We start from the raw sequence: 20,533 nt of genomic DNA on the forward strand, positions 1-20,533 counted from the left end.
CAACCTCTGACCCTCCCCTCCCCCCCGGCAACATGGCGGCGCCCGGAGGGTCGATGCGGTTACCTCAGGGAAGGAGGAGAGCCGCCTGAGAGGATCCGCCTGGAGGATCTCTGGGCGGCCGGTGGGGAGCGTCGCAAGGCGCCTCCGAAGGGCTGTTCCCCGGCATGTGGCGAAGGAGCCTCGGGCGGTTGCTTGGCAAGGGGGCCCTCGCGACCCTTCGCCCCGCGCCCCGTCCGGAGGCTTCCCCCGCCGCCTTCAAGAGGCCTTACGCGGCCCAGGCAGGTGAGGCGGAGATTATACGCCTCGTGGTCGCTCTGGTCCTATTTCCCTCATTCCAGAAAGCTGTTTTTAGATTTACTCTTGTTTTTTTTTTTTAAGTCTCACTTTTGTCCTTTATTTGGGTCATATAACTTTTACGCTACAAATGGTACCATTCAATGCACAGTCTTTCACATCCGTGTAAAAACATGGACATTTGTCTTTAATAAAATTAAAATTGATATTTTTATTAGAATAGTGCCTAATTGTGCTTCAGTTTATTTTGGCCAGCGTCTATTAGGTATGTAGATTATTTGCCTATTTTTGTCTTGCAGAAAGGAAAAGATTTTACCAGAATGTTAGCATCTCCCAAGGAGAAAGTAAGCACAGTTTTGCATTATTGTTATATATTTGTTTATTTGGGCCCATTTATTCTTTTGCAACATGCACTAGAGGGGAAAAAAGAGTTTTGTGGGCAAATGGGAAACTGAATCTCTTATCTTGCTCCATATCTTCTAAAATCCCACTTTTATCCCTCTGCCGATTACCTCCCTCCGACCGATAAGATCACACAGACTGGGCCTCCTCCGAATCCCATCCGCCAGTCAATGTCGACTGGCGACTACACGGAGGAGAGCCTTTTCTGTTGCAGCTCCGACCCTGTGGAACGATCTCCCCGTTGAGATACGCACCCTCACCACCGTCCAGGCCTTCCGCGCAGCCCTTAAGACCTGGCTATCCCAACAGGCCTGGGGATAAGTTTCTAAATTGCCCCACCCGAATGTTGAATGTTGAATGCAAGTTGTGTTTTTATTACTTTATTTATTTTGTTCACATATTGTTTGTTTTGAATTATACCCCCTCCCTAATGATTGTAAGCCGCCCTGAGTCCCCTCAGGGAAAAGGGCGGCCTATAAATCCAAATAAAATACCAAAAAAATACCAAAAAATACTTGCATCTATGTGGTGAGCTGGAAATCCATGTTCAGTGCAGAATATTGCCCTGTTACCAACAAGGAAAACCACCAAAGCTTTGCCAGTTCTCCAGAGTTTCATAGTTATGATTTTTTGGTCAACATATCACTGTCATTGTCAAAGGCTATGTTGTAGTATGGGGCTTATATCTGATGTGGGCTTCTCAGGGATACGGTTGGCCCTCAGGATGCTCTTTTCACACAATCTAGGAATGTTTTCTTATGTTTTTAAAGGCAGTCCCACATGTATTAATGGCAAGGATTGCCCTTTTACTGAGGGGGGCAGGAATAGGAGAAATGTTCACCTCTCAAAGCTGAAGTGCAGCAAAATAAAAACAAGCTATAGATCAGCAATATTCCGTGCCATAGTCTCTTCTTTCTCTTCAGGTGGCTTTGAAATCAACTTGGACAGCCGGAAGCTGAGAACTCCACAAGCTAAGCTCTTCACGGTGCCCAGTGAGCCTCTGGCTTTGGCTGTGGCAACTGAGTGGGATTCCCAGCAGGACACTATCAAGTTTTTTACGATGCATCTGGTGTGTGAAAGAAACGGGCCAGCTGAGCAAATGGAAATTTGGAACCACAGTCAGTTGGGTCTCTTTGAATAAAATAAAGCCAAGGTTACTGAAATTATAGTTACGTTAGGAGAATGTGAGTAGTATTTACAAACGTTGGTTTGGTAATAATGAACTCTCTACAGCAGTGTTTCTCAACCTTGGTGACTTTAAGTCCCGTGGTCTTCAACTCCCAGAATTCCCCCAGCCAGCTCTGCTCTGCTGGCTGGGGGATTCTGGGAGTTGAAGTCCACGGGACTTAAAGTCACCAAGGTTGAGAAACACTGCTCTACAGTAACCATGTTAAAAACAACAACAGTAAAAACAAAGACTTGGCATATTAGACAAAAAAAAAGCAAGCCCAATCCTTCTGTAAGCAGGAAGCTGTTTATAATTTTGATAAAGACAAATATGTAAATTATGAAAAGTTGATAGGCCAAATTTAATGAAAATTCTGGATCTGTATTAAAATCATGTGTAGGATGCAGAATTGCATAGAGACTGACAGAGGGAACATTTGCACAAGAAATTCAGTGCTTTGCTGTTCAGATTTGTAGGTTCAAGTAGCTTAGAGCCTGAGGTCTGGATCACTAAAACGGCTTTATGTTCTTTAGACCAACTTGTGCAACACCGCTTTGGACAACCCATCACAGCGAAGCAAAGATCAGCTCATCCAGGCAGCTCTGAAGTTCTTGGAGACAGATACTATTTGGTAGGCATTCATTTTGGTTCCTACGGTTTATTTAAGGTTGGAAATTTAAAGACTTCCTTGTGATGTAAGGTTTAGATCACCCAAGAAGAACAATGGGTAATTGGGCCAGTCATCTCACAAGGATGTTGTTTATGGGATGCCACAGAGGAAGGCTTCCATGTAAACCATTTTGAGGTATCTGGAGAAAAAGTGACTTAATAAAAAATTCAACTAGGCAATAAAGTGGGGGTGGGGGTGGGGGACATTTCTACAATTTTTGCAATGTAGTATTTCCATGTGGCAGGACTATGTTTTTCTTTGGAATAAAGGAAGATTAAAAGCTGGAGATATTAAGATGCAGAAGTGATTCTTAAGGCCTGACTGCATTGTTGTTGTTTTTAAAAAAATAAACTTTCCTGGATTCTTAGTTACCGGGTAGAGGAGCCACCAGCCTTGGTAGAACTGCAGAAGAATGAATGGGATCCAGTAATTGAATGGGCTGAGAAAAGGTAAGTAGTATAAGCAGTGAATCAGTGCCGAAGGTTTTGGATCTTCTGACTTTGTTTCATCCTTGCCCAGAGCTTGATGTATCGAAACTCCATTCCATCTCCAGATACAATGTGGTGATTGGCTCTTCAACCAGCATCATGGGTCCTACCCTCCCACAAAGCACAAAGGACATCTTCATTAGCCACCTTGCTTCATACAACAGCTGGGCCCTTCTAGGTACGTCAGATAACATCCTGGGATCTGGTGGATTTCAAACTGCATTGGATTAAAACAGTCTTCGTGTATTTCTGTGTGGGGGTGGTGCTGATTGGGAAGAGGATGGGGAGATTCAGGGACCTTTCCCTTTTTAAATTGAATTTTTAAGCCAACTATTCTCACCTTAAAGCATAGGAGAACATACTTTATAAGAGAAAAATGACAATTTTTCTCCTTTTAGTAACACATTAAACTACTTTGGTATTAAATCTTAAGAGTATTTTCTTCACCAGGCATAGAATACATGATAACACAGCTGAAATCTGTGATTCTAGCAATGAGCCTCGTTGACAAACATTTAACAGTTGAACAAGCTGTTGTCCTATCTCGACTGGAGGAAGAATTTCAGGTAAACTTTACAATGTGACAGGTTTTATACATTCCTGTATGTGGATTCAGACACCGTGCTCGGCAGTATTGCGGCCTTTTTGGTTTTGGTTCATCTATAGTGGACACCTGTTTTGTTTTCTAAGCTGTGGTTTATGGCTTTGTCTCCTGTGTGAATCGGGGGTTATATTTGGCATCGTGACTGAGGATACTGCGGCTCACTGTGATCAGTAAACAGCCATCATTGGACCAAAAATGGAGGTCAGGAACATCCAAGCTGAACATGGCTTTCGTTAAGGAATGTCTTAGGATAGAAGTAAGCTCTTCCTCTTTCTGGAAAAATCTGCCAAACGCCTTGAACCTGCCTCTGGGAAGGTTCAAGATGATTGGTGGATTTTTTTCAAGAAGAGGAACAGTTTGTGTATGGTTATCCCCGAGCCCTGCAGTGGAAGGCAAAGCCTACAATTTTATTGTTTTTCTCTCTTTTGCTCTAGATTCAGCACTGGGGGAATGTGGAGTGGGCCCATGACTACGAAAGGTATGACTTGCAGGCCCGCACAGCTGCTGCCACCCTGTTTGTCCACCTTTGCTTAGAAAATTCCACCATCAAGCACAAGCTGCTTCAGCACTGAGGAATTAAGATGCAGAAGAAGGGAGAGAGTCAGTCTGGATAAACCTGAAGAAGATTCAGATGGAATGGATGGTGGAGAGGTGTTGTGGGCATGGCTGGGCCACAGAGTAGGAGATGAGACTCTTCTCTTCCATGCCCCTGGAGGCTGATTCTTCCTGGAAGTTTTGGGAGTGACATCCTATCCATCTCACCTGGGTTGACCACTTCTGACGATACTTCCTTGTTTCCCAGGTTCTGCATTTTTCCTGGCAGGTAGACAGATTCCAGGAGCAGTGTGTTGGAATGCTACATGAGCCTGCCACAATGGGTGGAAGGCCACAAGTTGTGTCCTGGAGGACATGTTGCTAGAGGCGGTTAGAGGTGGGAAAATATCGCAGCAATTGAGCATCTCTATTAAGATTGAAGACACTCTAGCTAGAGTCCCCAACATGAGACACAGGCGGTTCCAACATGCCACCAATATCCCCTTGGTGACCATAAAGATCCTGCTGCAGCCCCCTCCCCAATTATATTTAAAAGGGATCATTGCCACCTTTATTTTAGAGAACTGTCTCTCGATTCCAAATTGGCTCCATAAACTTTTATTAGAAAATTAAAAAATGGTGAACACAACTGAGTACTTTGTTTGGGAGTATGCTTTGAAGACAAAAATAAAGTGATACATTTTGTTCTTTTTAAAAGAAAATACTTCTTATTTATTCATATTGATCATTAAATGTTTTGAGGGATTAAAGATTCTCTGCAGTATGTTAGGTTTTTGGTGTTCAATGGATTAGATTCAACCAGAAGGAGATCACCGGGCAGGTTCACTGCTAGTTGCAGAAACTAAATCCAGGAATGGAGTTTGTAAACTTCAGTACTGAAAGCAGCTACTGCTCTAGGATGTCCAAGTTATCCAGCTCACTACGGATGTGTTCAATATAGTGATTGAGTTCTAGCACACGGCTTCTGTTTCGGTTGATTTCATCCTTGTGAATCTTCAGGGATTGAAAAATGAAGATGGGAAACCTGAAGAAGCTTCAACTCTTACTCCTGATGTCTCTTTTGGTTTCTTAAGGTTAGCTAAGAGGACATTTCTGCTTTCGTTTCCCTTCATAGCCAGCTCCGTTAAGAGCTCCACTGAGTGCGCTAGAAGCCCTCCCTTTCTCAGGAATGACTCTTGTTTGGAGGAAAACCTAACGGTTTATGCTTACCTTTTCAATCAGGCTGTAAACCCGATTGTTAGCTTTGGTGATGATTTCGTCTTCTCGGTTGTCAATCTTCAGCAGGTGAATGTCATGGGAGGCATTGACTGCGTTGACGATGGTGTCTTTATCCACAAAGAGCTGGAAGCAAAGAGAAAAGGTTCTGAGGAGCCCCCGATGGGCTGTATGTGGTGTCTAATGCCGGATCGAGAACGAGAATACCCCCACCTCTTCTGATCCCGGGGGCAGTTATGGGAGGGGTGGGAGCAGCTTACCATGCGGACATCTTCTGGCATCTCTTCATCGTACTCGCTCTTCACTATCTTCTCCAGTGTGTTGATGGCTGTTTCTAAGAGCTTCTCATGATGGTGGTTTTCAAGATCCCGGCATTGCGCCATCGTGCAGCAGAAGGTTAAGGAAAACGCAGCAACCTTGCTCGCTTTAGAGAAGCGAGGAAAGCTTCGTTTTACCAAAGCTTTTTATCAAATCAACACAGGCCTGTGCAGTTCTGGAGAACATTTATTTATTTATTTATTTATTTATTAGACTTATATACCGCTTCATAGGGCTTTCAGCCCTCTAAGCGGTTTACAAATTTTTTTTAGCAAATTGAGTCAGCAACTTTCCCCCACAGTCCGGGTCCTCATTTCACCCACCTTGGAAGGATGGAAGGCTGAGTCGACCTTGAGCCTGGTGAGATTTGAACTGCTGAGCTGCAGATCACAGTCAGCTAAAGTGGCCTGCAGTACTGCACCCTAACCACTGCGCCACCTCGCAGCTTGAAGCACTTGTCTACTAAATTTACGGCGCCTTGGCGGCACTCAAAAGGATATAGTCCTTGTTCATTTTCTATAAAAATCGAGACAAGATCGAGGATGTTTCTTTCAAAATCTTTGATAACTTCCTTGGTGGAGAAAAAAAAAGAGAGTTTGAACTAAACCAATTCCAAGACTTTACATTCCAATAGGCTTACAAACTTGGCTTCTCCTGGTTTGCTGATGTGGCTGGATGTGAAGTCTGGGGAATGACAGATAGGGCATTAGGCCATGTGTCTAGGGATGCTGCTTATTTGCTGTTGTGCTTAAGAATATAAGAAATGCTCAGCAGTGTTGAATGATCTGCTAGAAACTGACCAGTTTTCAGGCCCGTCGATCCCAATCTCCCAGGCCATGCTTAGTAGATCCCAACAGAGTCTTCGAGGCCTCCCACCCACCCACCCCAAAATTGCCTTACCTCCAGCTGGTCCACCAGCTGCATCTCCAGAGACATCAACGTTTCGTACAGTTTGGTTATTTCATCGTTGTATTGCACCAGCCTTAACTCAGCCATCTGGAAGTCCCCGAGGTTCTGAATTTCTTCAATCGTCTACTGGTGGGAGACAAGGCAGAAAATGTTTTCTCTGTTAACGGGAAGGACAGAGATCCTGGCACAAATGCGTTAACTATTTCCAAGGGAAGTTTCAAATGGCCTGGGTGAACCTCTGGATTATGCAGGTGCCTCCAATAGGGCTACCACCCTAAATGCAACTACCAGCAAGTAAAAAAGGTCCAGCACAAGGCAATACAAGTAGTCCCCAGCTTCAAACTCTTCATTTAGCGACCAATGTCTCAGCAGTACCGGGAAAAGAGACTCATGATTTCCTCACACCTATGACTGTCGCAATCTCCCCGCAATCATGATCAAAATTTGGGCACCTGGCAACATCCCAGGGTTGTGTGCTCCGTCTGTGACCTCCTTAACAGGCTTCTGATAAGCAAAGCCGGTGGGGAAAGTTGGATTTGCTTAATGACAATGTGATCCACTTAAGAACTGCAGCTATTCACATAACAACGGTGGAGAAAGTAAAACTGGGCACAATTTAATGGCCACTTGGCTTAGCTCAGTGGTTCCCAAACTTGGCAACTTTTAAGACTTGTGGACTTCAACTCCCAGAATTCTCCAGCTAGCTCTTCTGGCTGGAGAACTCTGGGAGTTGAAGTCCACAAGTCTTAAAGTTGCCAAGTTTGGGAACCACTGGCTTAGCTCAACTGTGGTTATTAAGTCCAAAAGGACCCGTAACATTTGTGTGCCTTCCTTCCAGGGCTGGTTTTAAAGGAGGCTCCCAGGACAAACCCAGGTTTGCTCCAATAGTTTACCCCGCTCTTCTGATTCACAAAGCAAGCAAGGTCTACGATAGTCACGATTGTGATCAAGGAGAAAACTGATGGGAGCGGAAAGGTGGCAGATTTCCCCAACATTCCCGTGGGGAGGAAGCTACCCACCCCCTTGTTCTTCTTCTCAAACTCGTGAATGATTCTGGTGCCCTCGTCCTGGTTGTCTTTCAGGGCTTCGTTCAGGCACTCGTAGAAAATGGCAATCTCGTCCTCTCGCCGCTTGTGCTGCTGGAGGCCGTATTCGAACAGCGTTTGGCAAATCTCAACAAATTTAGTCTTGTAGGTGGGGATGGAGTCAAAGAAGCAATGAATAGGTGAATAAAAATAAGCCTGCTTCAGGGTACGCTTGACTAGGGAAATCCTGGCTGGAACTGGAACAGGCGCTCCTGCCTCGAAGGGGCCAGTCTGAGCCGGTTCTCTGGGAGTAATCATAAACACCGTAGCACGACAAAACCGCGGTCCACTAAAGCGCGCCCGATTAAAGCGCGTACCTGACGTCATCAGCAGCGCGACAAATACGACCGCAGAGAAAAAGCGCTTTTAAAGCAAGCCGATTCACGTAAAGGTAAGGGTTAGGGTTAGAGTTACGGTTAGGCTTAGGGTTACGTTAAGAGTTAGGGTTAGGGTTAGGGTTAGGTTAAGGGTTAGCGTTAGGTTTAGGGTTAGGTTAAGGGTTAGGTTTAGGGTTAGGTTTGGGGGGGTTAGGGTAAGGTTTTCGCGTTAATTTTAACTTTACCACTCACAGCGCGATGTTTTCGTCGCGCTGTGATGACGTCAGGTACGCGCTTTCGTCGAGCGCGCTTTAGTCTACCGCGGTTTTGTGGTGGAACCCATAAACACGGGAGCGATTTCCCATGCTAAATTTGGGGAGCGGGGGGGATAGATCAGAGAGAACATGGCAGAGCAGAGTTTGCGGGAGCTTCTTGGGTTTGAAATACGTAGGAAATAAAAAAGTCCTGGCATTCGCTTTCCTCAGGTCCCAGCTGAGGAAAACCTGTCCAGAGCATGGAATTGGGGGGGGGGGGGGGGGCAGTGAACCAGCTGCCCCGAATGATGCTACTTTAACACAGATTTTGAAATTCCCTCCGCTCATCCCAGCTGGATTTGCTTTTTTGTTTGTTTGAAGCGTGACACTAGTCCTCAAAGACACCAGTGAGCTGCCTCAAATCGTATTTCCTAGAATGCATCTCCTCAGGAAGGATATGTCTCTAACAGCGCTGGTACGCCAGGAAGGTACATCAGCTTAGATGCTTCGGGGTCTTCTGCATACATGCTGTCAAAGAGATAAGCGCCATCCAGATACTCCACGTAGGCAGACTTGGAAGAGAAATCACGAAGGTTAGATGAAGGCTGCAAGGCTGTCTCTGCTTTAAGAATTCCCAGGGGCAGAAAAGCAGAATAAATGTCCACATGCAAATTGCATAGAACAGTGTTTCTCAACCGTGGCCACTTGAAGATGTCCGGACTTCAACTCCCAGAATTCCCCAGCCAGCGAATGCTGGCTGGGGAATTCTGGGAGTTGAAGTCCAGACATCTTCAAGTTGCCAAGGTTGAGAAACACTGGCATAGAAAGTTTACACCTTGAAGTAAACTCACACCTTGCACTAAAATGCGGTGCCAGGGAGGGGGAGAGGTTTTATTTTAGCACAGCAGGATGTGTCGATTAGTAAATTAGGATCTGGGACTTAACCAGGATCCAGTAGTTTGTTCAGCCAACTTGGTGTGTGAATCCAGCTGTGGCATTCCCCTTAAACTTCAGGCTTTATATTGCAGCACAGGGAATTTTGCTCAGGAGCTAAGCAAGTGAACAAATTTTCCTTTCAAACAGCAAAAGGGACGCCAGTTTCTGTTTTCATGGGGTGATTTTTAAGGAGGTCGCATTAAAACTTGGGGGAGGCAGAAGGCACCCAGCAGCTGCTCCCCGGGGTCCCGTGACCCAGAGCCAGTGAGAGTGCCACCTACCTTGTGGTATTCCACCTCCTTTTCCCTGGCTTCCCACTCCTTCTGCTTGGCCAGGAGCAGCGTCTCCCCATGCCTCATCTCTTCTATGGCATACTGGTACTTCATCAGGGCCATCTCTCGCTAACAGGAAGGAGAGACGGGAATGGCCATCAGCTGAGATTAGAACTGGGTTCCGAGGTCATGCCAGCAGAATCTCCCCGAGGGGGATGGCGTGGCCGAGGGGGGGGGTGTCTCGCTAATATCGGTTTATCATGAGGAGTGCCTCTTGAGAGCCTTACACTGTTCTCCTCCACCAGCCTGAAATCCAGGTACACGAGATTGGGCAGGTAAGCCGCAATGAACATGGAGTACACTTCATTGTCACACACTGGGTTCCCAGTGAGGTTCAGTGTGCGCAGGTTTTTGAATTTCCTGAGATAAATCATCTGCGGCAGATGGAGAAAAAGACCCAGGTCATCAAGAAGCCTCTAACCGATTGAAACGAATATTGCAATAGTCACAAATGATAAAAGAAGAAGTGAAGTATGGATATTTGGTTCAGGAAGCATCTGTTTAGAAAATTTAGTACGGTGCTTGGGTCTGGAGGAATTTTATTCTCAGATTTTAATATTTCCAATACAAGTTCAACAATTTCTTTTAAAATATTGAGATCCACAATGTATTATAATGTATTGTTATATTTCTCAGACATGCTGTAACAATCACATTGGTTTCCACCCTTCATATTTATTTAGCATTACATAAATCCTAATTATTAAGGTCATCAATAGCAGCTTCCTTAACTGGTGATTCATTGTCCAGCTACAGATGTGTCATTGTCCCCGTATATCACCTTTACCTTAGGGGGAAAATCAGAAGAGGAGCAGCATAAACTAAAATATATCTTCTGAGTTCAAAACTGACTAAATGCCCAAGAAAGATTTATAAAGTTATAATTTATAAATCAAAAACTTACATTGTCCAGATTATTGATATTATTGTTTCCTATAGAAAAGACTTGGAGTTCTTGTAGTGTATCCAGATTCTCAATCTGGGAGATCCTGTTATTGTACAGACTCAGGTCCTGCAACTTTACCAATGTGTCTAAGCCTTCAATGAATTCGATATTATTGAAGGACAAATCTGTGGGAACAAGGTTGGAGCGTGTGAGTCCCAAAAGGAAGCCATCAAATCCCTCCCAGACAAGACCTGCAAACCCACATGGTCATTTGTAGAGCATTGGTGATAAAATAACTTCACAGCTCCTGAAAAAAAACAAACAGTAAAATCTGCTGAGAATCTATTGAATGGGGCTGAGAATAAATCCAGTAAATAAGCAAATGAAATCACTTATCAGCTCTTTCTCACATCAGATGTGAATATCATCTGATCAGAAAGGTAAGACTTTTCTGTTACGGGAATACAGCACTAATCGCAATTCTACATAACAGGAAAAGCAAAAATCTTACCATAGAGAAATAAAGCATTGTATCTACTCCGGTCAAGATGCACCCGGCAGGGCAGGGCAGGGCAGGGCTGGGCTGGGCAAACTGCCAAGAGGTAGCAAAGTTTCTGTTTGCTGTGGCATTTGACACAATTTCAGATGGCCCACAATTGCTAGAATGGAATCCTTATTGACATGTAGAAACTTCCGCGATCAGAGATATATATTCAGGATGGCACTTCCAGACATGTATCTGATGTGGCTCTGATTACCTTACCTAGCCAAACCAGATTAACCAGAGAGTCCAGTGCTTCTATCTTTTCAATAATATTGTTGTCGAGCTGCAATTTTGTGAGGTTCACGAACTCCCAAAGATTGTCGATCTTCAGGATATCTGAGACCGCAGGAGAAAGAAAAGAACTACTTCAAGTTGGCCACAAATATAGTCAATGAACTAGCAACACCAGGGTAGATATTAACCGAGGCAAATCACAGCACTGAATGTCAAACGCTCACACTTCCATAGTATCTAACTGTCGGAAAGACCCAATTTTACCACATTATTAGAGTGGGTCAGCACTACACAACGTTCACAAAGAACTGGGCAGATTTTAGCAACCTCGGAGAGCATCCCAACACATCGGGAGGCCAACAGATTACAGAAGGATGGAGTAGAAAGACAAGGAGTAGAAAGAGAAGGGGGAAAGGTTTCATCAACAGACTAATGATGGACCATCCTGACAGTCTCAACCTTTTAGCAATCACGTGGGTAGGCTTTCTCCGTGCCCAACTTGGTCCTCCAGCCTTCCAATACCAACCAAACTGTAGCTTAAAGTGGAGTTAGCAAAATAACTATGCCCCCAACAAGCCGAACGCTTTCCTGCAACAGCTTCTTCCAAACCTTTCCACAAACCTTCTTAAATATCCAAGTGGAACTACTAGGCCCGTGATGGCGAACTCATGGCACGCGGAGCCATTTGTCAGGGCACGCGAGACGCACGCATGCGCTGGCCAGCTGACTTTGGCCTTCTTTTGAAGCCATTTTTCGCCCTCCAGAGGCTTCCCTGAAGCCTCCAAAGTGCGAAAAACTGCCCCTCCGGGCAAACCAGAAGTTCAGGAACAGAGAGCCGAGGTGGCGCAGTGGTTAGAGTGCAGCACTGCAGGCTACTTCAGCTGACTGCAGTTCTGCAGTTCGGCTGTTCAAATCTCACCGGTTGACTCAGCCTTCCATCCTTCCGAGGTAGGTAAAATGAGGACCCGGATTGTTGTTGGGGGCGATATGCTGACTCTGTAAACCGCTTAGAGAGGGCTGAAAGACCTATGAAGCAGTATATAAGTCTAACTGCTATTGCTATTGCTGTTCCCTGTAGGTCTGTTTTTCACCCTCCGGAAGCTTCAGGAAAGCTCCCGAGGCCTCCAGAGGGCATCGGAGGTGGGGGGGGGGGAGGGGAACTGTTTTTGCCCTCCACAGGCTCCTAGAAAGCCTGGAGCCTGGGGAAGGTGAAAAAAACGTGGCAAAAGTGGGTTGGTGGTGTCACTGATTGCACACATGTGTTGGGAAGGGGTCATAGCATTATGGGTGTGGCACGCTGGCACATGCACCCCCCCCCCCGGTGCTCCCCCGCTTTTGGCACGGCAGCCAAAAGAAAGTTTGCCATCACTGTACTAGGCGTTCCCTTGGCAAGTTGCAGACCAGCAAGTCTTGGCAGTGAAAAGCGGGCAGGGCCTTTCCCGAGAAACAAAATGCTCCCTTTTTGTGCTCCGGCCCTTACTTCTGAAGTCAAGCTGCAGGGATTTGACCTCTTTGAAGTTGATGCCTTCCTTTTTGGCCAGCTGGCCCGCGTCGTCCTGAGGCCCCTGCTCCTCCACCGCTTTCTGCAGCATCTCCTCATTGATGACGTTGGGCTCGATGCTGTCGTAGAAGCGACTCATGGTTGGGAGAAAGCCGGGAGGAGGTTAAATGGGTTCCGTGGCTGGCCCTGGAATGCAGAGAGAAAATGAGCCCCATTGCTGGGATCTCTCTCTATAGGGGCGGAGTTCCAAACAGAACAGATTAACAGAAGTTGGAAGGGACCTCTTAGGTCATCTAGTCCAACCCCCTCCCCCCCAAGCAAGAGATGCTACTTCTGACAGATGGCAGTCCAGTCTCTTCCTGAAAGCTTCCAGTAATGAAGTTCCTGGCAACCAGCGACCACCAGGCCTTGAAGAGTCTCAGGGACCCCTCAGCGTGCTCATGCACTGTACAGGCAGTCCTCGACTTATATCAGTCCTTGTTCAGTGACCGCTTGACGTTACAACGGCATTGGGGAAAAAAAGTGACTTGGTTGGTTTTCACATTTACAACCGTCGCAGCATCCTCATGGTCACGTGACCAAAGTTCAGGCGATCGGCAGCTGACTCACTTTTATGACGGTCGCAGCGTCCCAGGGGGGTTACATGATCTCCTTTTGCGACCTTCTGACCTGGATTTATTTAATGACCGTGTGGCTCACTTACCAACTGCAGGGATTCCCTCAACTGCGGTGGCGAGGAAGGTCGTAATATGGGGCAAACCTGGCTTAACGACGGTCTCACTCGACCAACTGAAATTTGAGGTTCTAGTGTGGTCGTAAGTCGAGGGCTACCTGTATCTCTTCTGCAGCTGTCTTGGTTGACGGCCTTCTTTTAGGGGGATCGAGGCCTACCTGGCCCTGCGTGGACTGAAGCCTCTCTCGGCTTATCCCGAGCTCCGGTCCGCACCTGGCAGTTGGGGACCGTCGGGGACCCTCGGCCTTGGCGGAGGAAGGCCTCGTTGCTGTGGAAGCCGCGTCCGTTGCTAGGGAAGGTCACGTGATCTTTATCGGATCCCCGCCTGCCTTTCTTCTCGCGTCGGAGCAGCTAGCAGGCGAGTTCGATTCCCATTCGCTTTGCAGGACATCTGTCAGCGCTGGCCTACCAATGAAAAGCCACATAAACAGCCGTTCCCTCTCGGGATTGGTTACCTGAGCCTCACGGCTTGCAAATCACTTGCGAATCCCACCCAATAGTCCGCGGGCTTCTCCCGCAACGTTCTCCAATGGCGAGGCGCGGAAGGCGGGCCCCCCCTCCCTCCCCGCCTCGTCGGTCGTCTCTCAGAAGCTGCCCGCTTTCCAGGCGAGTCCCCCTGGTCTGACAGTGATGGGCGTCCCGTTCCTCCAATGACAAAGCGGCCCTGGGGAAACCCCGTCCAATAGAGAGGGAGCCGGGGGCCGTCCTGAGGCGCGAGCGCCGCCGCCTTTGGCCGCCGCCGCCGCCGCTCAAACCGGGGAGGCGGGACGAGGCGGCGGAGTGAGAGGCAACGCGAGGCGGATCGGGCCGGGAGGCCGGTTTGTTGTCATCCTTAAGATGGAGTTTCTGCTGGGGAACCCCTTCGCCACCCCGGTGGGGCAGAGCCTGGGTAAGCCCGGTGAGGATTCGGGACCGGCTGAGGCGCCCTCAGGCCAAATGGGGGGGGGGTGATGGGCCGCGGGTGGGGAGGGGGTCTCCCAGGCCCCTAGGGCCGCTTTGGGACCCCCGAGGTCGGTTGGGCTGAGGAGGCCGCCTAGGCGGGGAGGGGGAGCTCTGCAGACGCCCCCTCCCCAGTGACTCCCCCCCACCCAACCCCTCAGGCGTCTGCAAACAGCCCACCTGCACAGGTGCGCCCCTCCCCCTCCCCTGGCTGAGGAAAAACAGCCCCTCCCCCCTGCAGAGCATCTTTCCCTGGAGGGGGGGGTGTTTGGTCCCTGGGGCCCCATTGGGGGTCCCTTGGGGGGGCTTTGTGGTGGGTTTTATTGTGTGGCGCTGCTGGGATGTGCAAACCCCCCCCCCCATTCAGCCCTGGGGGTGATTGCCCTGCTGGATGAGCATGGCCTGGCCTGGTCCAGCTGGCCATCAGCTGCTGCAAATTAGCTTCTTCCTTTCTATACAGGCCTGTACAAAGTCTCTCTGAAGGCACATGCGGAGGGGGGGGGGTGTCCCTGGGGGAGGGGTTCTTGCAAAGACCCTCTGGGCAAAGGCCAGCTGTCCCCCCTGGAGCGGGAGGGGGGGGGGCTTGTGCCCAGCCATGAAAGTGTGTGCCCAGCCAGCTGTGACATGCCCAGCAGCTTCCCAAACCTGGTTCCGTCTGCAGGATGACTTTATGTTTTGTGGGAGATTAAAAGAAAGCAAAACAAAAAAAGCATGCTTTTAAAAAAAAAGATATCTTACATTGGCAGCTGAGGGATGTTTTGGGAGAGAAGTGATATAAAAGGCGAGCTTGATTGGCAGTGATACGTCAGGGTTTTTTCTGGGGGGGGGAGGATGAGAATAAGAGGGGTGCAAAGCCTTTGGAGGATCTGTGGCAGAGGGGGGGATGAAGTCGGGGAGTGGGGAGCGGTTGTAGGAAGAGGCAGCCTTGAGAGTTAAGGAAGAGATCGCGAAAAGGAAAAGGGGAGGTTTAGGGATGCTCAGAACTTCCAGAATGAGCTTGGAGCTAGGAACGCTGGCAGGAAATGAAACAGAGGATGCCCAAGAGGGGAGAATGACTTGAAAACACGGCAAGGTGCAGATTTAGAGGCCCTGTAATCTTGAAAAAGATCTCCTGAGGAGGGATCCAAGACAAGATGATTGAATTGTTTGTGGATATTTACGGCAGCGTCTCCACTTAAGGCTCGAGAAGCTGTGGTTTTCCTGGCTTAAAATACAGTGACTAAGCAGGGGTGTGGTGAGGTTGATGGTTGTACAAAAACCACGTGTCATCAGAGTGCAAGGACCTTGATGACACTGCTGTGCAATGTGCACCAATTGTCTCTTTTTAAAAGAAGCAACGCCTTGCATAAACGCCTGTGCGCTTTAAGGAAAGGGCTCTACGGCAGGCTGGGAGGCTCCTGGATGTAACATGCCTTTAAGGAACCGAAGGACCCAACAGCTGTTTGGTGAGTGGACTTTTCCCATCAGTGGCCCGTTCAAATCACTTTCTTCAACTCAGTTTGGAGAGAGGAGAAAGGGTGGACAGAGCTGAGGCTGTCCACGGTTGAGAAATGTGGGGGAGAGGATACGCACGTGTTGAGACACATAACACAGGAATTGAAAAGAAGAATTGAGAAATTGGAAGGAAGAATTGAGAAATACAAAATCTGTGTCGGTTTCTACCTAGCTTTTAGTCAAAATTAGGAAGTGGGCCCCAAGCTTTTCTTTACTGGGAAGGATCTCGATCAGTTGATGAAGCTACCCACTTGCTTGTGCATTGTTAGAGTAAACTTCAACACACAATTTTATTGTTGCATAAGGCTTGTGAATGCTGTAGGGATTTGTGGTCCGAAAGCAGGTAAACGCTGTTTAATTTGAGCCCATTTTTCTTTGTGGCAGATGCTAAATCGTTGAGAATGAAATCAGAGGCCCTGCTCTAAAGGGCAGCAGTCTAATTAGGGTGCCTTCCTTTTGCCCTTGGAGAATCGAAAATAGATTCTGGCCTTTTTTTCTAACAAATTGTGACATTTTATTCAATGGAAAACGGATTCCCAACGCAGACAAGAGAGGGTTGCATAATGAAAGTGTTGTGTATAGTCCAAGGAATGTCATTTACATCCTGACTCTGTTGACCTTTTCCAAGACCTTGAATAAGCCACTTGGAACATCCCTTTATTTAAAAGGAGACATTACTGCAATTCTAAGAATATCCTTTACAGTACATGTATTGTTGCAATTTATTGGTATCTACTGTGAAGCTGAAAAAGTCCTGAGGCTCTACCCCAGTTGGGAGAGGAAAATGTAAAAGTCTCTGAAAGAGAAACCAATCAAAACAGGGCATTGCTGCTCTTCTTTTTAAATTCTTTCTTTTGTTAGAGAACAGTTTCTCTGTGGTCTTCATTTGGAAGGGACATTGGAAATTTTGAATGAATTCCTTGAAAGGTTGCTGCCTTGAAGTTCTCAGGTCTTTCAATTAGAGGCTAGTTCAGACACTGCACTAAGCCAGCAAAGGATATAGTTCCTCTTGGTTTAGGATGTTGTATGAATGCAACCATTGTTATTTTTTAAGGAGTTATTAAACATAACTATAGCTTAGCTCAGTGAGTGAGCCCAGCCCAGAAGGCACAAGCGGAGGTAGCACTTCACAATGGAAGTAGCTGCATTTGGAAAATTGAAGTTGTTTCCGAAGCCTACAATTGGCCAACTCCAAAATGAAAAAAGACGCTCAACTTACACGCTCGTTATTTCTGCCCTCTTAGCCAAGAGATGGGAAATAATAGCTTGAAAATCTTTATTCTGAGGAAAATGCCTAATAGAAACAGATTGCCTTCGCAATCTTTTTGGCTATTGATTTTTTTTAAAGTAAAAGAACCAAAGGTTGGCTAAACGCACAGTGTATATCAAAAGATCAAAACATCCCACTGGACTTGCAGAGCGGGATCTGATCTCAGTCGAGAAATAGTTGCTTTCAAAGTCTCAGGTCAGAAATTGTCCAAAGTTTAATCGAATGCATCTCCTCCTCCCTGATTTGAAATTTTAGTGTTGAAAGCTTAAGTGATCTTACAGGCTTTGGTATGGATGTCACTGACATTATGTGATCCGGTTGCTGACTATCTTGGGGGGGAAAAAAGACATCCAACCTATTATTATCATCTCAATCTGGAATTTTCAAGTTCTGCAAATTGTGTAGAGCAGTGTTTCTCAACCTTGGCTACTTGAAGATGTCTGGACTTCAACTCCCAGAATTCCCCAGCCAGCGAATGCTGGCTGGGGAATTCTGGGAGTTGAAGTCCAGACATCTTCAAGTAGCCAAGGTTGAGAAACACTGGTGTAGAGTATAACAAGTTTTCCTCTGGTAGCAGAGGGCAAGCGGCCTTAAAAAGACTGCCAGGGATTTCACTTTAATTTGAACGAAAAAGCAAAAATGTCCTGGATGAAATCTGCTGTATAACCTTGGCTGAAGTAGTTCATAGTTCACTGACTTTCCTTGTTGAATGGTTCTGTGGTTCTTCCGGGCTGGTGTGGGAGATGCAATCATCCGGTTGTTGTTTCGCGTGCCCTTTTGATGTTAGAGAAGATGGAGACTGGTCCCATTAAAACCTATTGGATTGATGAAAGCTTTGGCATCTGCAATTAAAGCCGGTGGCCTCCGAAAATATCTAGGGCTAGAAATGCATCAGCATTGTGCTTCCTCTGCCAGTAAATGGCATTGATTCCCATGAAAATTTAATCGCCAGCACACTAGGACATTGGGTAAACATGAGCAAACCCTGTTCACGAAAGGGTGGAGATGATCAGAGGCTTATCTTTCTCTCTTGTAAAATGTAAATAACTCAGCTGTGAAACAGGTTGAAGCAGTAAAAGGATAAATACTTTCCGAAGGTTAATGAGCAATATGTTTGTTCATTCATCCCTGATGCAATTCCCTCTATGTGTTTGCCCTATTTGCAATGGCAGAAAGTTCTTCTGGCAGAATTTTTTGACCGTGAAAGATTGGGCAAGATTTCTGTGAAAGCCCAGAATTAGCCAAGAGACCCTGCAGAGCTGTGTTGAACTCTGAGAAGACCATCCTAATTGTCCCCTGAGGCTGAGAACTAGCTAATGAAGGCACCCGCAGAATCTCAAACAACAGTATATAAAATAATTCAGGCTGGAGGAAGAACTTCTCTGGAATTTTCTGAAATTGTGGATTCTTTCAGGCTTTAAATTCAGTTGGCTACTCATTGGTGACTCCTCATTGGGGGGTCTCCAAAATCGGCAACTTGTGGACTTCAACTCCCAGAATTCCTCAGCCAGCCAACTCCACAAGTCTTTTTTTTTCTTTTTTTTTTGAAATATACTTTTTTATTTTCCATTTTCATAACATATAATCACATGTATACTATTATATAGCCAATATCCTATTGTATTAAGTAGTAATTACATCAGTTCCTCTTGTCATCAACGCCCAGAAAGATAAAAACCCATTATTGGCTCTTCTGCTCTCCATACACCTCTTTCTTCTGCCTCTCTCCTACGTCCTTTCTTCCCTCCATCATCCTTTCCTACTCTACTTCCCCTTCCTTTCTCCTTCTCCTCTCTCTTCATTCCACTCCTCCTTATCCTCCTCATCTTCCCCCCTTGCCCTCTCTCCTATCCCTCTCTTCCTATCTTTCTTCTCTCCTCTGTTTCCCACTCTCCTACCTCCTTTCTTCCCTCCATCATCCTTTCCTACTCTACTTCCCCTTCCTTTCTCCTTCTCCTCTCTCTTCATTCCACTCCTCCTTATCCTCCTCATCTTCCCCCCTTCCCCTCTCTCCTATCCCTCTCTTCCCATCTTTCTTCTCTCCTCTGTTTCCCTCTCTTCCTCTCATTGGTGTATTTCAACTTCTGAGCAAATTCCATTCTATGTTGATGGTATTTATGCTTCCATATCAATATACTTAACATATCTTTGTTTTAAAGAAAAAATAAGAGAAGACAGTCTTAGACTCCACAAGTCTTAAAGTTGCCAAGGGACATTAGGAGAAATATTCAAAGAGTGAAAGCTGTTGGACACCAACAATCCAAGCTTGTGTTAATAATGGCTTCCCAGTTTAAAACCAGTGAGGGATGGTGTGTTGTTTTGATACTGTCTGTTTTCTCCAAGGGATTCAGGGAGAATCTCTGCCTGCCTTCCCTCTTTCTTCTCAGATCCTCCCTGCAAGTTGAACAGTTATTAAATGACTCTTGTCAACAGGTCCATGACTATTGCTGATTATATGCTTTTTAGTTCCTTTTTGCTAAGCATGGAATCTTCCTTGGTATCCTCTAACTCCTCCCTACTCTTTTTTGTATGCAAAATTATATAATAGCTTCTGGCATATCCGGTGGTTAATAGCCAAATGCTAATGCAAAAAATATTCCTGAAGACAAAAATCCAAAGGGTGAAAGATCCAGAATTATTTTTTTTTAAAAAGGGAGGGGGATGAGAACGTTCCGGATTCCAAATATTTTTTTAAAAAATCATGGTGGTCTAGTTTGATGCGACATATTGCTAATGGAAGCAAAATATGGCTTGGCACACAGGTTGCTCGGTAGCACAACGGGAATAAAAACGATAAATCTGTAAAGCAAGCGCAGGCCTGCACATTAAAAAAAAATAGACCATTTCTCTTCCAAATCTCATTCTGAACAGCTGTTTCCAATTAGGTTGCCTGCTGACCAAGAGAATGGCTCGGTTCGCACATCAAGCTAAGCCCAAATGGAATTAATTTGGGTTTCAACTGAAGATATCATGTGAGCTTAGCTATTGTGGTGCAAAAACTACGGCTTCTGCATCATCCAACAACACTTTCACTTATTCAGTAAGCCATTGTTTAGCTCAGTCCATCTGTCTTGCAAGAACTTACTGGTACGCAGCTGACCCTTCCCAGCATTCAGGCAGTGACTTAAGAGGACGGCGTAAATGAGGTTGGCAAAAGTGCCTACAAGTGGGCAGGTTTTAACAGCCGGAGATCGTATTCCACTGCAGTTCCTCCAAATAGCAAAGGGCCATTTTCTTGAAACAGAAGATGGAGTGATTATTTTTCAACTTCGGACCACAGAACCCAAAAGCTCCACCATTATCCCCTCTGATCAAATTGGATCCCTCTGCAGTACTTGTCAATTAGCTGCTATGAATAACTTGACAAGATGCTGGAGTGGCCTCA

The 20,533-nt window shown here is 46.3% G+C and overlaps 3 protein-coding genes across 8 annotated transcripts in view; 2 read left to right on the forward strand and 1 right to left on the reverse strand.

Moving 5' to 3' along the window:
* The first annotated feature begins 17 nt into the window (after positions 1 to 17).
* ATPAF2 (ATP synthase mitochondrial F1 complex assembly factor 2) lies at positions 18 to 4,882 on the forward strand. The gene is made up of 8 exons (XM_014066880.2): positions 18 to 282; positions 594 to 638; positions 1,620 to 1,765; positions 2,398 to 2,495; positions 2,903 to 2,983; positions 3,088 to 3,200; positions 3,473 to 3,588; positions 4,061 to 4,882. The coding sequence occupies exons 1-8, from the start codon at positions 165 to 167 to the stop codon at positions 4,196 to 4,198; spliced, it is 855 nt and encodes a 284-aa protein (XP_013922355.2). The 5' UTR covers positions 18 to 164; the 3' UTR covers positions 4,199 to 4,882.
* On the reverse strand, positions 4,756 to 13,720 carry DRC3 (dynein regulatory complex subunit 3). Its single transcript, XM_087701713.1, has 13 exons — positions 13,544 to 13,720; positions 12,692 to 12,898; positions 11,197 to 11,313; positions 10,452 to 10,618; positions 9,775 to 9,921; positions 9,497 to 9,616; positions 8,739 to 8,851; positions 7,643 to 7,817; positions 6,615 to 6,746; positions 6,215 to 6,285; positions 5,657 to 5,780; positions 5,391 to 5,522; positions 4,756 to 5,174 (listed from the first exon to the last, which is right to left on the reverse strand). The coding sequence occupies exons 2-13, from the start codon at positions 12,849 to 12,851 to the stop codon at positions 5,067 to 5,069; spliced, it is 1,566 nt and encodes a 521-aa protein (XP_087557839.1). The 5' UTR covers positions 12,852 to 12,898; positions 13,544 to 13,720; the 3' UTR covers positions 4,756 to 5,066.
* A 454-nt stretch (positions 13,721 to 14,174) lies between these two features.
* TOM1L2 (target of myb1 like 2 membrane trafficking protein) overlaps positions 14,175 to 20,533 on the forward strand; it is a 29,766-nt gene continuing 23,407 nt past the window's right edge. For all 6 annotated transcript variants that reach the window (XM_087729543.1, XM_087729545.1, XM_087729548.1 and 3 more), the window contains exon 1: positions 14,175 to 14,334. In XM_087729543.1, coding sequence (XP_087585669.1) covers positions 14,283 to 14,334 — 52 coding nt within the window. In that variant the 5' untranslated portion in view covers positions 14,175 to 14,282. The remainder of the gene's footprint in view (positions 14,335 to 20,533) is intronic.

This window comes from Thamnophis sirtalis, unplaced genomic scaffold, assembly GCF_051295495.1.
Source record: "Thamnophis sirtalis isolate CommonGarterSnake01/CBP01778 unplaced genomic scaffold, rThaSir2_p1.2 scaffold_14, whole genome shotgun sequence".
In the NCBI taxonomy this organism is placed as follows: domain Eukaryota; kingdom Metazoa; phylum Chordata; class Lepidosauria; order Squamata; family Natricidae; genus Thamnophis; species Thamnophis sirtalis.